The sequence below is a fragment of the Rhinolophus sinicus genome, linkage group LG04 (genome assembly GCF_036562045.2).
Source record: "Rhinolophus sinicus isolate RSC01 linkage group LG04, ASM3656204v1, whole genome shotgun sequence".
NCBI lineage: Eukaryota > Metazoa > Chordata > Mammalia > Chiroptera > Rhinolophidae > Rhinolophus > Rhinolophus sinicus.
The window spans coordinates 38,493,343-38,509,638 of record NC_133754.1 but is presented as its reverse complement, the minus strand read 5'-3'; the positions used below and the strand labels follow the sequence as shown (position 1 = coordinate 38,509,638).

At 34.9% G+C, this 16,296-nt stretch overlaps 1 protein-coding gene across 1 annotated transcript in view; it reads right to left on the bottom strand.

Moving 5' to 3' along the window:
- GPC5 (glypican 5) overlaps nt 1-16,296 on the bottom strand; it is a 1,198,702-nt gene that overhangs the window by 906,584 nt on the left and 275,822 nt on the right. The window contains exon 4 of the mRNA XM_019737193.2: nt 13,458-13,591. Coding sequence (XP_019592752.2) covers nt 13,458-13,591 — 134 coding nt within the window. The remainder of the gene's footprint in view (nt 1-13,457; nt 13,592-16,296) is intronic.

Here is a 16,296-nt window from a genome sequence, read left to right as displayed (position 1 = left end):
GCATGGAGGGTCCCTGGAAATGGTTGATCTAAATTTATGTCCTGGAGTAAAAATGAAAAAAAGAAAAAAAAAGCAGTGCCTCTATCAAATGATATAATCCACTCTAGAAACACATTTCTTCTATTTTGAGAACTATGGAGGATTTGGAACCTTTGTCATTTCCATTCAATACACAAGCATACAGCTGGATAAAAATACGAATATCTCTTGCCAATAACGCTCCCTATTTTCCCTCACTATCTGCATCTGCCATTTAGACACTTCCAATGTCACTGACAGGTTTAAACTGATGAAAAAGTCATTTGTTATGCAAACCAAAAGAAAGAAACTGCTTGGTACACTTGCTGAAGATTGACCACATATGATGCTTCTAAATACAATTAATTTTGCTATTTTGGTAAAAGAAATGAGACTTACTCATCATCCTGAGTTAGACCCCATAGATTCTGCTAAAAATTCTGAGATAGCTTTTATACTCCTATAAAAATCATCAATTTCCATACAACATTACCTTAAATCTCCCTCACCTCTTCAAGACAATGGGGGGGGGGGGAATAGGAGCTGAATTTGAGGTTATTTTCAACTCTGTTCAAATTAAAAAAGAAGTTTCACTTTTTATGAGAAGGAAAAAAAAAGAAAGAAAACATGCTCTCAAATATATTTGACAGGGAGACTTTCGTTTTCTTAGTGGGGGGATATTTAGAGCCATATAAATGAGAAAACTCTACAGTCATGAGTATGAACACTACTGAAAAACTTCTAGCTCATCTAGCAAAGCTGTTACTGGGAAATAGAAGGTTTGGGAGAATCAGTTTGAAAACTATCCAATTTAAAGGTCCTTCTTTCTATCGCTGCAAAAAATGCATTTTTTTTTATTTTATTCTTTCTGTAGTGAGAAATTTGGGGAGATTTATTTCTACTCACATTAACTTAAAGTCGACAGCCTCCATATTACAGATGTTGCAGATTAACTTGAGAACCAAAGCATTATGGACCACTAATGTAACTTGAAGAGTTTAGACTAAATGTCATGCTCCCTGAAATAAGCCTATCGTCATCCTTGCAAGCTAGCTATAAGAGGTCTAATAACAGCCAGTGATAGCCACAGTAGCTTTCTTTCTAGAATTTCCAGTAATTGTTACCATTTAAACAAAATCTGGGTATCTGTTGGATGCCACGCATGGGCACATAGCCACATCTAAGACCAATCAAAATTTTAACTTCTAGTGCATATCAAATAGTTGAAGCCACCTCTCTTTTCAGCACAAGTAGTGTTTAATGTTACTTTCATTTTCCATCATTTAGATTTAGTTTCAGATATTTCATGAAATGATAATTAATTTTTCCACGAATATCTGGAAACTAAGAGTAAACTCAGTTTGTAAAGACTATTTTTTTAACATTTTGTTTTAGGTGGTGCAAATTGCTTTTCAATGCACAAAATTTTGCATGTATTTGTTTATGAACTTTCTTTCTCTAGGAAGTTTTTATCAAATTCTCAGTGGGATACATGACCCTCAAAGGTTAAGCACCACTAGCCTAAACTTTTGCCATATGTTTGTTCTGCCTTCTGGCATTCCTTCTTCCTGTGTGCCTGGTTTCTGACCCCCTGGGGTCCTGCTCTTCATTATTCATGTAGGTCTTGAGGCCTCCCTGCCTTGTAGCTCACATTACCTCAATCCCACTCTTGCCTGGCCTCTCATCCCCCCAGCCAAAGCCTGGCCTTGGCCTGCCCTGCCCTCAGTGCCCTCACTACCACCACTCACTATGCACTGTTTTAAATTAAACAGCAATGTTCTCATTGAAGGGAACATGACCTTTATTTTAGTAAATTAAACTTACAGGTAATAAATAATAATGGCACCTCAAAGAAGCATTAACTTCCTTTTAGGAAATGCATTGGAAATTGCTTTCTCCAATCCTATAAATGATGTTAAGTTTTTCTCAAAGAGTTACCTTTTTCCTGACTTCTGGATATTTTCATTCACTGAGTATGTGTACACACAATTTTTCACTAGGCCCAGTATATTGATGCTGATTTACCCATATAAACAAGTACACACATGAGGACTATTGTGCTAAATAAGATTTAACTATGTAGTTATAAATTCATTCATTTTAAGCTAAAGGCATCCTATTTAATGTGAATCTATTCCACCTGTCTTAGCAAAAACCCTAAATAATGTGTGTTTTTTTCATTTAGTATGTTTAGATTGTTTTCTGTGTCACTAATTATTTTTAACCACTTCACCGTGTTCTTTTGTGATGTATAGGATAACAATTAACTTGCTTTCATAGACAGTCACATCTGGAATTATACTCATGTCCTGACTTATTCCTCTCCTTAAACTGCACAATTTCAATTGTTCTCTTTAGTTCCCCACTCTCAATAAATGAAAGTGTTAATGTTCTATGTGATAAAATGCTCACTCAAATCAAGATTTAATAAGCACATTAGAATAAAATGGAACTGACTGATAACAATATTTCAATTACGTTCTGGAGCGAAAACTTAGGAAACCAACAATTTGGAAAACAATTTAAATTCTATTTTGTTTCAAACATTAAAAATCCAGTATTTCTAAACATTCTCCTTTCCCCACCTTCACATCAAAATCCTCTCTGATATTAAAAATATTTTACTTTTATGAAGCACCCAAGACAGTCTCTTTTAGCCCAATACATACATATGCGTGTAGCCAATACCTTTAAATGGTGCATTCTTAAATGAGAGGCTTGGTTAATTGGAATGCTTGCTGGAGAACAGATGGGGCACTGGTGTTGAGACTCTCTGTCTTAATTTATTGTCCTGGGGTTTTCCTAATTACTCACTTAATTGGCACAGCCACACCACTTTGAAATAATAATGTACAGCTAATTATCACTGATTTAAGCTTGCTAATAGCTTATTCTTACCAGCTAACATCAAGAAATCAAGCAGAGAACAGGAACTGCCATAGGGAAATCACTCTGCCTGGGCTGGTTTAGAAAATTATGTGAGTGCAATGTCCTTTACAACGGGGCGGATTTGGTTCCTGTCCCAAAACACTAAATAGTGATGCTTTGCTAGATTTGTGAAGGAGCAGTAGCTCTCTGCCTTTCTCAGCTTTTGGAGATCTTTGTAACTAGTATGTATCAATAATTCAAAGTCTTCATTAGCTAATTATTAGTATGCTACATAAATAGAAAAATAGAGTAGAAGAATAAGTACAATCACATCTCCAAAATACCATCCAAAGAACTCAGCACTATGGTTTAGCTCTCCTCCTTCCCAGCTGAAAGACAGACCTAGCCCATGAGCAAGCTTAGCACAACTCTTAGATCCAGGGACAGATTTTAAGGGACATTTCCTTCTTCAAATGTTAGAAATAGAGCAAGGAAAAGGCAATGTATTAAGCAGAAGGTTTCTTTATGAAATAAATATAGAGAAGGAAAGGGAAGAATATACAAACAAAATTTGGGGGAGGTGTAATTTTTTCAGGAACTTGGGACTTTATAGAGAAATATCCATACTGAGGATAAGATGCTATGCATCTGCCTTACTTTATACTTATTCTGCATTTACTATAGGTACTCTTTCAAACATCTTGAGGTCAGGCTCCCTAGAAGCGGTGCCTGAGACAGGAACTGGGATGCAGTCAATTCATTCAGGGACTGCTCTTAAGGGAAAGGTAGTGAGGGAAGCCAGACAGAGTGGGTAGGAAGATGGTAAGTAGGAATATGCTCTCATCTTCAGCCAGACACCACAGGGAGTGCTGAAGCATGAAATCACATGTTTGGTCTCACCACCTTGAATAACAGGTAAGCCTTTTATGCCCCAGTGTCAGTCAGCCACTGCCTGTGAGCCGCTGCCAAGAGGATGAGGCAGGTGTGAATTTAACCCCGTACCCAAGGTGGATAAGATGGTATGGTAGCCAGTCTCTAAGATGACCCCAATAATCTTTCCTTTCATGCTTTGTGTAGTCCCCCTCCACACTGAGTAGAGTCCCCCTCCACACTGACCCATGTAACCTACAGGTTACTGCATAAATGATAGTGTGGGACTTCTAAAGCTAGACTACAAAAGACTCTACAGCTTTTTTGCCTTGCTCTCTCTTGGATTGCTGGTCCTGAAGTAAACCAGCCAAAATGTTATGAGGAAACTCAAGCAGTCCTATGGGAAGTCACTGTGACAGGAAACCAAGGTCTCCTGCCAACAACGATGGAAGTGAGCCATCTTGGGAGATGATAACTCCAGTCCCACAGAAACCTTTAGAGGACCACAGACCCAGCTGGCATCCTGACAGCAATCTCCCTGGGGACCCTGAGCCAAAACCCCATAGCTCAGCAGCTCCCAAATTCATGACCCCCACAAAATTGCATAATAAATGTTTGTTGTTGCTTTAAGCCACTAAGTTTTAGAACGATTCATTAGGTAGCAGTAAGTAATAAATACAGATGGCTCCTATTTGTTGAGGGCAATTCCCCAGAGAATAGGGCAGCTGTGAGTTCTCAGCAGCCAGGACAGAGCATCCAGTAGGCAGATAACATGGCCAGGTAAAGGGATGGGAGTCAGGCACCACTGGGAGCAGCATCTACTGCCTTAGTTACCTCTCCTGCTAAATTTTACTAAACCACCCACACTACTTACTTACACAATGGGATGTCATGGCTTCAATATTTATAGTTTTAAAGATGGCAGCTGGCAACAACTTAGAATTCTAGTCCTAATGTAAATATTCTTCAAAAATGAAGATATATTCAACCAAAAGCTGAGAGAATTCATCACTAGTAATAAGCAACAAAAGATGTACTAAGGCTAAAGCAAAACGATTGAAGATGTACACATGGAACTGAGAAGAAAAAGAACATAAGAAAGAAGAAAATATGTGAGGAATTATAGCAAATATGAACTCTTTAAACACAACAATAATGATGTCTTAGGGGTTGTTAAAATGTTGGTAGAAGTACGACATTTGTTGACAAAAGCAGCACAAAAGATAGGCAGAGAGTAATGGAGTGAAACTGTTTTCAGACACGTTGTTCAATGAAGTGGTAAAAGTTCTAATTGAAAGTAGATAGCAAAAAATAAAAATGCATTTTGTGACGCTATGATAACCATTAAAAATAATACAGAAGTGGAAATCCAAAAAATTATGAGTATAAAAATAAATAACTGTAAAACTCAAAAGAAGGAAATAAAAGATAAAGAATTAAAAAAAAAAACACACGAAAAAAAACAACCAAGGGGTAAAGAGAAAACAAAGATCAAGATGGTAGCCTTAAACTCAACTACTTCAGCATAGTATGTAAAAATGAACTAAACATTCCAATTAAAAACAAAACCTGATTAATCAGCACATAATAAATACTGCTGGCTAGCCAAAAGAAAAAAGAAAAGCAGCAGCTCAAATTATTTATAAGTCAACAATGGTTATATTAACATAACCTCCAAAAAACTGTTTGAATAATGGAAAGCTATATAAATTAAATTCTTATTCTGTAACAAAACCTTAAAAACAATTTTTAGTTAGGGTGCCATAAATCTAACATAATTTTAAACAAAAATTTTATGAGATATATCACTAAAGAAACTAAATCTAAAGTAAACCATGACATAATTTTTAAAGACTAAGTCTTATTTAGCTATAAAAATGCATTTAAAATTTTTAACAAACATAGAATAGTATTTATCTTCATTTACATTGGTGAAATCACTGATTCATTTTACAATTTCTATTTTTGCAGCTACTAGAGCAATTATATGAAACTACAGAAAAGGCTAAATTCTTTTGTCCCACAGTTTTTTCTGTTGCTTTTTTTTTAAATCTTTTTAAGTTATTTTTTTCAGCTTCAATATTATTTTATATCAGTTTCAGGTGTACAGCATAATAGTTAGACATTTATATAATGTATGCAGTGATCCCCTCGATTAGTCTGGTACCCACCTGGCACTATACATACGTAGTTGTTACACATTATTGACTATATTCTCCACAGTTGTTTTTAAAATAGTTTTAAATCAGTTTAAATTTATAGAAAGTAGTTTCTGTTATAGTATTTTCTCACTGGTACTGCTCAAAGTAAATGAAGAAAGAAAACATAAGAAAAACTGTCGTGGATGTAATGCTAATTCATTAAAACTAACTCAGGAAATGTTAATTTTTTTAACTTCAATTTTTAAAGAATTACACAAAGCACTGCCTTCGTTAATGATTTGAATGGTTCAATTGAAAAATCATTTTTTTCCTTGTCTACTTTTTTTACACTAAACTTTGTTCTCATTTTAATTAACGAGTCATAAAAAGAAAGCCAAACAAGTCAATAACTCTTCTTGGCAAATTATGTTTTATCTCTATCTGGATAATCACTACATATACTGTGAACTATAATAAAAATTATCTATGATTAGTATATTAAATGGCAAAAAAAGATTATTGAAGACTTGAGTATCATTAGCTCTCATGAAAATTTTGCCTGAAAAAGTTTTAACTATATTCTTTTAATTAGGAAAACACAATTAAAAAAAAAAAACACTTTTCATAAACTTTAAATAAAAATACTATAAATATATGTGTATTTATATGCATTCATACCCAAACACACAAATTTTCTCAGACACAGAAAATTAGGTTAAGCATAACTTTCAATTCCTGGTATATTATCATAATTTAGCCTTGAAAAAGAATATTTACTTATTTTATCTCATTTTTTTCTTCATCACTCACCCCTTTTCCTGTCTTTTCATAAATAACCTTTCTAATCCATTTAATATAAGTACTTTGCCATATCATCTTCTTTAAAAATATATACTGATTAAAAATTGCCATTATATGATACCACATAGAGAGAATCCCAAAGATTCCACCAAAAATCTATTAGAACATGATAAATGAATTTAGTAAAATAGCAGGATACAAAATTAATATTCAGGGAATCAGTTGTATTTGTATATACCAATAATAAAATATCAGAAGGAGAAATTAAGAAAACAAACCCCATTTACAATTGCTTCAAAGACTATAAAATACTTAGGAATAAATTTAACCAAAGAACTGAAATATCTGTACTCAGAAAATTATAAGACACTGAAGAGAGAAATTATGGAAACATATACCATGCTCATGGATAGGAAGAATTAATATTGTTAAACTGTCCATACTGCCTAAGGCAATATACAGATTCAACACAATTCCTATCAAACTACCAAGGACATTTTTCACAGAAATAGAACATATAATCCTAAAATTTATATGGAACCATAAAAGACCCAGGATTGCCTCGGCAATCGAGAAATAAGAACAAAGTGGGAGGTGTAACGATACCTGACATCAAATTATACTACAAGGCTACAGTAATCAAAACAGCATGGTACTGGCATAAAAACAGACACATAGATCAATGGAACAGAATAGAGATCCCAGAAATAAATCCATGCCTATATGGTCATTTAATCTATGACAATGGAAGCAAGAATTTACAGTGGGGTAAAGACAGTCTAGTCAATAAACGGTGCTGGGAAACCTGAACAGACACACACAAAAAAATGAAGGTGGACCATCTCCTTACCATATGCTCAAATAAATTCAAAATGGATTAAAGACTTAAATGTAAGATCTGAAACCATAAAACTCCTAGAAGAAAATATAGGAAGAAAGTTTACAGACATTACCTGGAGTAAGATTTTTACTAGTATATCCCCTCAGGCAAGGAAAGTAAGAGAAAAAACAAACATGAGGGATTACGTCAAACTAAAAATTGTTTTCACAGCAAAGGAAACCATCAATAAAACAGAAAGGGATCCTCCTGAATGGGAGAAGTTATTTGCCAATGATATATCCAATAAGGGGTTAATATCCAAAATTTATAAAAAAACTCACTCAACTCAACTCCAATAAAACAAACAACCCAATTAAAAAATGGGCAGAAGACATGAAGATGACATTTTTCTAAAGATGACATACAGATGGCAAACAGACATACGATAAAATGCTCAACCTCACTAATCATTAGAGAAATACAAATAAAAACCACAATGAGATACCACGTCACCCCAGTCAAAATGGCTATCATCAATAAATCAACAAACAACAAGTGCTGGCGAGGATGTAGAGAAAAGGGAACCCTTGTGCACTGTTAGTGGGATTGCAGATTGGTGCAGTCACTATGGAAATCCGTATGGATGTATCTCGAAAAACTAAAAATGGAACTACCTTGTGACCAAGCAATTCCATTCCTAAGTGTCTATCCAGAGAAATCCAAAACTCAAATTCAAAAAAATTTATGCACCCCTATGTTTATTGCAGCACTATACACAATAGCCAAGACTTGGAAACAACCAAAATGCCCATCGGTAGACTACTGGATTAAGAAACTGTGGTACATTTATACAATGGAGTATTACGCAGCCATAAAGAAAAATGAACTCTTACTATTTGCAACACTATGGATGAACCTAGAGAACACTATGCTTAGTGAAATAAGTCAGATAGAGAAAGACAAATACCATATGATCTCACTAATATGTGGAATCTAAAGAAAAGAATAAATGAACGAACTAATCAGGAACAGCCTCAGAGATACAGAGGAAAAACTGAGGGTTGCAAGATGAGAGGGTGGGTGGGTATGAGGGCGAAAGTGAGGGGATTAGAAAGCACAATTGGTGACCACAAGATTGCCATGGGGATATGAAAGTCAGTTTGGGGAATATAATCAATAAAGTTGTAAAGATTTTGTAGGGTATCCAATGGACACTTGTCTTATTAGGGAGACCACTTCAGGGATGGTGTAGGTGTCTATCTGATCACTGCACTGTACACCTGAAGCTGAAGCTGAACCATAATGAATGTCAAGTATAATTACATATATTTACAAGAAGTGGAGGACAGCATTAGGAATGAAGACAGCGGAAATGTAACGGCTGTATGCGATGTCAGAGGGGTAGTAGACTGGGGGATGGGGGTTATCACTGTGTGAGGGATATAAATGATAAACGTCTAACTATTACATTGTTTTGTACACCTGAAACTAATAAAAAAATTAATTTTAAAAAAGTGGAAACTATCTTGTTCTACTGGAGATAAAAAAAAGATTTTTTTTAATTTTTATAAATAGAATATGTCTCTCTCTATATATATATATATATAATCAGTATATATATATAATCAGTATATATATATGCATATATATATACTGATTTTTATAATCAGTATATATATATATATATACTGATTTTTATGTATCGGTTTGTAATTTTTATGTATCGGTTTGTAATTTATAAAAATGGCATTGCACTATTATTCTTATTCTATTTAATACTTTCTATAATTACGATATTTTTTATGTAAGACAACATGCGTTTTTTTTCCCTTCTGACTGCTTCATAATGTTCCAAAATCCTACATTTTACTTTTCCATTTTTCTTGTTATGGATATATAGCTTGCATCTAACCCTCAGCTACCATAAATATTTAAGAATGTCCCTTGTGGATATGAGGAAGATTTTTTTTTTCTAGAATACATGCTAATAAAGCAAACAGGTGCATAGAGTATACGAATTTTACCAGGTACAGCAAGCTTCTTGCTAGAAAGGCTGTACTAGTGTACCATGGGATCGTCCACATAGAAATTCTAATCCTATCTACAGACCAACCATTGGAATGGAGTTCACAAAAGAAGACATAAATAGCATTATAAACATATCTTTGTTCAACTCTATTTATTCAATTTAACTCCAATAAAAATTCAAGAAAAAGATTATAGGGTGGGCCCGGTGGCTCAGGCGGTTAGAGCTCCATACTCCTAACTCCGAAGGCTGCCGGTTCGAATCCCACATGGGCCATTGGGCTCTCAACCACAAGGTTGCCAGTTCAATACCTCGACTCCTGCAAGGGATGGTGGGCTATGCCCCCTGCAACTAGCAATGGCAACTGGACCTGGAACTGATCTGCGCCCTCCACAACTAAGACTGAAAGGACAACAACTTGAAGTTGAACAGCACCCTCCACAACTAAGATGGAAAGGACAACTTGACTTGGAAAAAAAGTCTTGGAAGTACACACTGTTCCCCAATAAAGTCCTGTTCCCCTTCCCCAATAAAAACAAAAATCTTTAAAAAAAAATAGGAAAAAAAAAGAGTTGCTGGAACAAGGAAGGAAGGGCTCCCAGCCTTCTTTAAAAAATAAATAAATAAATAAATAAATAAACAAAAAATATATATATATACATATAAAATTTGAAAAAATGAATTCCACAAATATCTAAGAGAACGTTGAAAAATAAGAGTAAATAAAATGGCTTACATGATTTTACAGAATTCTTCAAAGTAAAAACAATAGGGGAAAAAAAAGAATATCATATCCCTGGGGAATTGTGAAGTTTAGGGCCATTAGCAAAGACATGAAAAATACAGTGGTGGTGATCCTAACACTTCAACATTCACCTCAATTTTCCTGGTCTGTGTACACTGAGGTAGATTCAGGGAATGGTTGGCTTATCGCAAACTGAGACAGAGGGTAACTCCAATTACTTTCTCCTTTGTATACAGTGTCCACTAGAGCAAATCAAAACATGTGCTTGCACCTGCCATCCAGCTACCACACTGGCATATGCATTTTTATCTTTACTAGTCAGTAAGAACAATTAGAAATATTTCACTTTCAGCTGGCAAGAACCCCTTCACTGTTAGACCTCAGGGCACGTCTCACACTCCATGACTGACAGGAGCCTTAATTATCTGAACATCCTACAGATCACCATACTGATAATAACATTTGATCACATCATCTTAGATGCCTTAGTAGACATGTGCATGACTCTGGCGGGAAAAAATATTGACATTTCTTGTGTTTGACTAGTCAGCAGGGTTTCTAAATATCTAGTGGTCTAGATCCTATATTGATACTCTTCTAATATAAAAGGTAAATTTCTGCACTCAAGATGATCTCGCACTCAGGAAGAGGCACAGTGCTTTTGGGGTTCATTTGCATATTTACAAAATATACTACACACTTGGGTGTGCTGCTCTAACCCATTTGTATAGTAGCCCGAAAGAGCTTTTGTATGACAAACTTTCTGTAGCTTGGTGTTTTGCAAGCTGCTCTGACATTTAGTCCAGATGACCCAGCTCATCCATTCATTGGTGTCTGACGTAATGGTGGAAAATAAACATACTCTACAGAGACCAAAAAGCCCCATTTGGAGACTCATAGTATAGACATCAAGGGTTTTGGAGTAAAGCCATTTTTTTTTTTTTGCTGAAAATTGTCTTATTTGGTTGGTTGATTGGTTGGTTGGTTTACAACTGGATGCTGATAGAAACTACTCACTTGAGCATGAGCTTGCAAGTGACTACAACCTGAAGTGTCCATGATGAACTAAGTGCTATATGATCTGCCATGCTATAAGATCAGGCTTGCATAGAAGTAATATATTATCAAGTGAAAGTGATCTGTTGGAAATCAGTCTCAAGCAGATGCAAAAATCACAAGAAAGATGCATGGAAAGAAGCCCAGACTCACTCAGCACCTACTCCTTCTACATTTCCCCACCTACTGTAACTGAAATGTATGACCTCATGGGGAATGATCAGTTGATGAAGGATAAATAAAATTCAGGTCTAGTTTATGGATAGGTCTGATATATAGGCACCAGGTAGAAATGCACTGCCACAGCAATTAAGCTCCATTCAGGAATGGAAATTTTAAAAATTATAAAAATGAAATGCTTAAGTGGGCTCATTTGCAGTATCTCTGGTTGTTCACTTTGCATGGCATGAGACAGGCTGGTGATAGGTCTACCCTGATTCATGGGCAATGGCTAATCGAGAATGTTTGGTCAGGGACACAGCAATAAGGAGTTTGCAAGACTGGTGACAAGACGGTCTATTCAATGGCCAGAATTGATACATATAAAACTTTCTACTCATCTGAGAGATTGGCCTATGATGAATCTACCCTGATGTGTGGGCAGTGGCTAACAGTGGCTGGCTGGCTGGTAAGGGACATAGAAATAATGAGTTTGCAAAATTAATGACAAAGAGTTCTATTCAATGTCCAGAATAGATACTTACAAAACTTTCCACTCATATGAGCCCCTCACTCTTCCTGAGCCATTTTGTAATATTTCACCTGCATTGGCAGGGTTTTGCAGGTGAGTAAAACATATTACATGCTGGATTTTGTTTTGGTTTTCAAATAACTGGGTTATTTTGGTGATGAAACAGACATGACCTTTAAAAAATTAAAATCTCCTTAGTCGGGTTTTATTATAAGAATCACCCTAGCCAAAGTGTATTGATTGCTCAAAGGCAAGAAATGATTGCTGATCACTGTAGATGTTAGAGAAAAAGACCAGCAAAAGCCCAGATCATTATTTTGTCAGATAGGAGAGAATGGGGCAATTAGGAAAGCTTTCCCAAAAACAAATACATTTTTCATTACAGAGAGTAAAGCTATGTAAAATAATGAATTCTCCATAATGTATTATTAGAAATAATTATTTGAATCAATAACTGAATATGGAATTATCAATTTGAGTTCACTTTGAAACCACACACTTAGAATCTAGTATTTGCCAGGTCATACACTGGTCAACTGAACACGAAACTAAATAAAATTTCCTCCAGTTTTAAGAGTTTTTCAGTTCAAATTGCCAATTATCAAACAAAGGGACACTAATGAAGGCTTTAATTTAAACTGTGAACTAATGATGGACATACTGGTAAAAATGTGAGTTATAAAAGCAAGCCATTACATGGTTATCATTTTGAATCAACAGATACCCATTTTAAGCATTCCAGGTAAAAGTAAGAACTTCCTTATGAAAACTTCTTTGTATTAACCATTTTTGTAATAAAGGCTTAACCTTCAGTAATACTCATCACATCATTTACATGTATACTCTTTCGGTCGTACATTGTCCCGTATAGTAGCCACTACTAGCCACATGGATTTAGACTAAAATTAATTAAAATTAAATAAAATGAAAAATTCAATTCTCACACTAGCTACATTTTAATTTATGTTATTTTATTGTGGTAAAAATACTTACCATGAGATCTACTCTATTAACAAAATTTTTAGTATACATTACAGTATGGTTGACCATGGTGTGGGGAAATGGGAGTTACTAATCAATAATCAATAGGCATAAAGTTTCAGTTAAGCAAGATGAGTAGGTCCTAGATATCTACCTGTTCATCATTTAAGTGCACAGTGGTCATATGTGTTTAGGCTCTGCCATAGTGTATCATAAAAAAATGTTTCTTATTACAGAAAATTGCACTGGTCTCAAAAAGTTGAACCTATCTTCCTATTTAATGGAATAAGGAGAACCACTGAATTTTAAAGGAAGTTAATGTTGATCTTTGGTTTTTTCAATAGTGAATTTTGCTCTACTTAATTGAATGTATTCTATTCTGTTGTAAAATTAATGGCTTACTTTCTTTTCTCTTTCTGGTTGTAAAACAAATGTCTTACTTTCTTCTGTTGGCAAGAGTCTCTTCTTCGTTTCTTGCAGAGATCTTCATTCCATACTTCTCTTTGCTCTCATCAAAAGAACAACGGGGGCTTTGTGTGGGTGTCCTGCTTGGACGGCCACAAATCTTATTCACCTTTCAAATAGAAAATATTAAAAGACAATTAGAAACCACACTCCAGCCATTCTGAGAATGTAATGTTTACTAGAGAACAAAATAATGACATGTTCTAACTTACCCCTCTATATTAATATTTAAGACATATGTTTGTCAATTTTTCAAGCAGGGAAGATCAAATTATTTGTGCAAACTGACAACCAAAATAAATCGATGCTACACACATTTATATAGTTTGTATGTATTAATGTGCAAAATACATGAATAAAAATATGTATGTAAAATCAGAGAACTATGTTAATAAAACACCCTGCTTCTATAAATAAGACTACTTAACTAAAGTGGATATTATTTAAGGATTATATTCATATGTATGACTAATCACATACTTGTACTGATTTTTTTTTTTTTTTAATGAAAAAATGTGCTATTGAATATGTGGTCCATTTCTAAATTAGTTCTAAGGTTAGTTTTCTTCTTAAAGTCTTTTCTTAGAAATGACAATGAAAATTTTTATATGAGGATCTCATTTTGTAATAGTTCTATATCTTATTCCTCAATCTGGTTTTAATTTCAAGGGTGTTTTTATAATCCTTTTTTTTTAAATCATTTATCCAAATAGAAAATCCATTGTTTTTAAAATACATATTTAGCAAAGGTCTTTGTGTAATTTACATAATCATCATTGAAAAATTGAGTAATTAATTGGACACATTACTGTGGAAAACATCAAAAAAGACTCATTGATATCTATCTTATAAACTTAAAGAGGAAGAGTAGTATAACTGAAAATATATAACCTACTGCCTGGAAATAAGGAGACTTTGGTTTTTATCCTAATTTTTCCTCCTTAAGTGCTGCGCTCTTAAGAAAAGTGACAGAGTGGCAGCCAGATCGCTGAGTTAGTTAGAGCGTGAGCTCTCAACAACAAGGTTTCTGGTTCAGTTCCTACATGGGATGGTGGGCTGCGCTCCCTGCAACTAAAGACTGAAAATGGCAACTGGACTTGGAGCTGAGCTGCGCCCTCCACAACTAGATTGAAGGACAATGACTTGGAGCTGATGGGCCCTGGAGAAACACACTGTTCCTCAATATTCCTCAATAACATTAACAAAACAAACAAACAAAAAAATCACTTAAGAAAAAAAAAGTGGCAGAATTTCTTTGATCTTGATTCCCTTATAGGTAAAATGAAGAATTTAGAGCAAACTGCCAAAAGTCCTTATGGTTCTAAATTTCCATGCAACGAGCATTAAAACAGTTATGCACCAATTTGTTTATTTAACCCATATTTATTTTGCTTCTAATATTTGCAAAGAACATGCATCAGATATGATAAAACATGAGAGACTAAATTTTCCCCTAAAAGAGCTGACAATTTAAAAGAAAAAACAAAATGCTCTCAAACATCAAAATGTAAGGCGTGTGTGTCAAAAAAGTGAGACAGACAAGGTGTTATGGAGATCTAGAAGAAGGTGGGATTTTTTTTTTCTAGATGGGGGTGATGGGTGAAGAAAGAAATCAGGAAAGACTACTCCACTGGGATGAGAGTTGGAGCATATGTTGGGCCTGAGTATATTGAGGTTTATTTCAATTCAACCTAATTATAAATATACAAAAATTTATTGCAACCACATTCTGATAGATGCCAGAGATACAAATACATATGAATACGGTATAACCAGTGTACACAGTTAAGACTAAAGTCAGACATGTAAAATAGCAGTTGTAATACAACATGACAAGGGCAACCAGAGAAATACATAGACGAAAGTAACACTGTACCACTTAGAAAGAGACAGATTAATTCTACTTGGGGTGCTCAGGAAAGAGCTTCAGTTGGTCATGTCTAAACAGCAAGTTAAAGGATGAACTAGAGTTCATCAGGTGGATAAAGGGGAAAAATTCCAGGAGAGAATAGAAATTAAAAGAAGTGTACAACAACTTATCATGTTCACAGAGAACAAAAAGTACAGAGTAAAAGAAAGTGGTGCAGCAAGAGATGAGACATAAAAATGCCATGCTATACATGGTGATGGAAGTTAACTAGTATTGTGGTGCTCATTCCACAATACATACAAATATTGAATCAGTATGCTGTACACCTGAAACTAATACAATCTTACATGTCAATCATATCCCAATTTTTTCAAAGCCATAATATGACTTGGATACCAAACTAAATACTTTGCTTCAGCAAAAAAAAAGTAGGCAAAAGATTCCAACCAGGAAAACAGTAGCTTAAGATTTCCACAAGAGAAAATATCTTCATGACAGCAGTATGCAGGGAGGGAGACTAAAGAAGGTCCTTCAGTAGAACAATGGAGAAATGCTGAGCCCAGTCAGTGTCAGAGGGGTGAAAAGGAAGAAGCAGATATAAGAGGTACACAGGAAGAAGAGATAGTAGTATGGAGATCGATTAGATATGTAATGCTGTCAGAACAAAGAATGATGATGGCAGCCAGGAGAAAAATCCTGAGAGGTAAGTGCAAGAAAACATGAGGCTGCCATAGAAAATGGATAAAAAATTGATTTGACTGGAAAGAAGGAGACATGAAGGGTAATAGTAAAAGGAAATTAAGTTTGAAGGGTAGGTTTGAGTTAGATCTTGGAGGGTTCTAAATGTCAAGGAAGTTTTACTTATTAGACAAAAGCCCCTGATGGCTGTTGAATTGAAACACAAAATACCAGAGCTGATATTTAGCAAATGAACCTGACAGCAC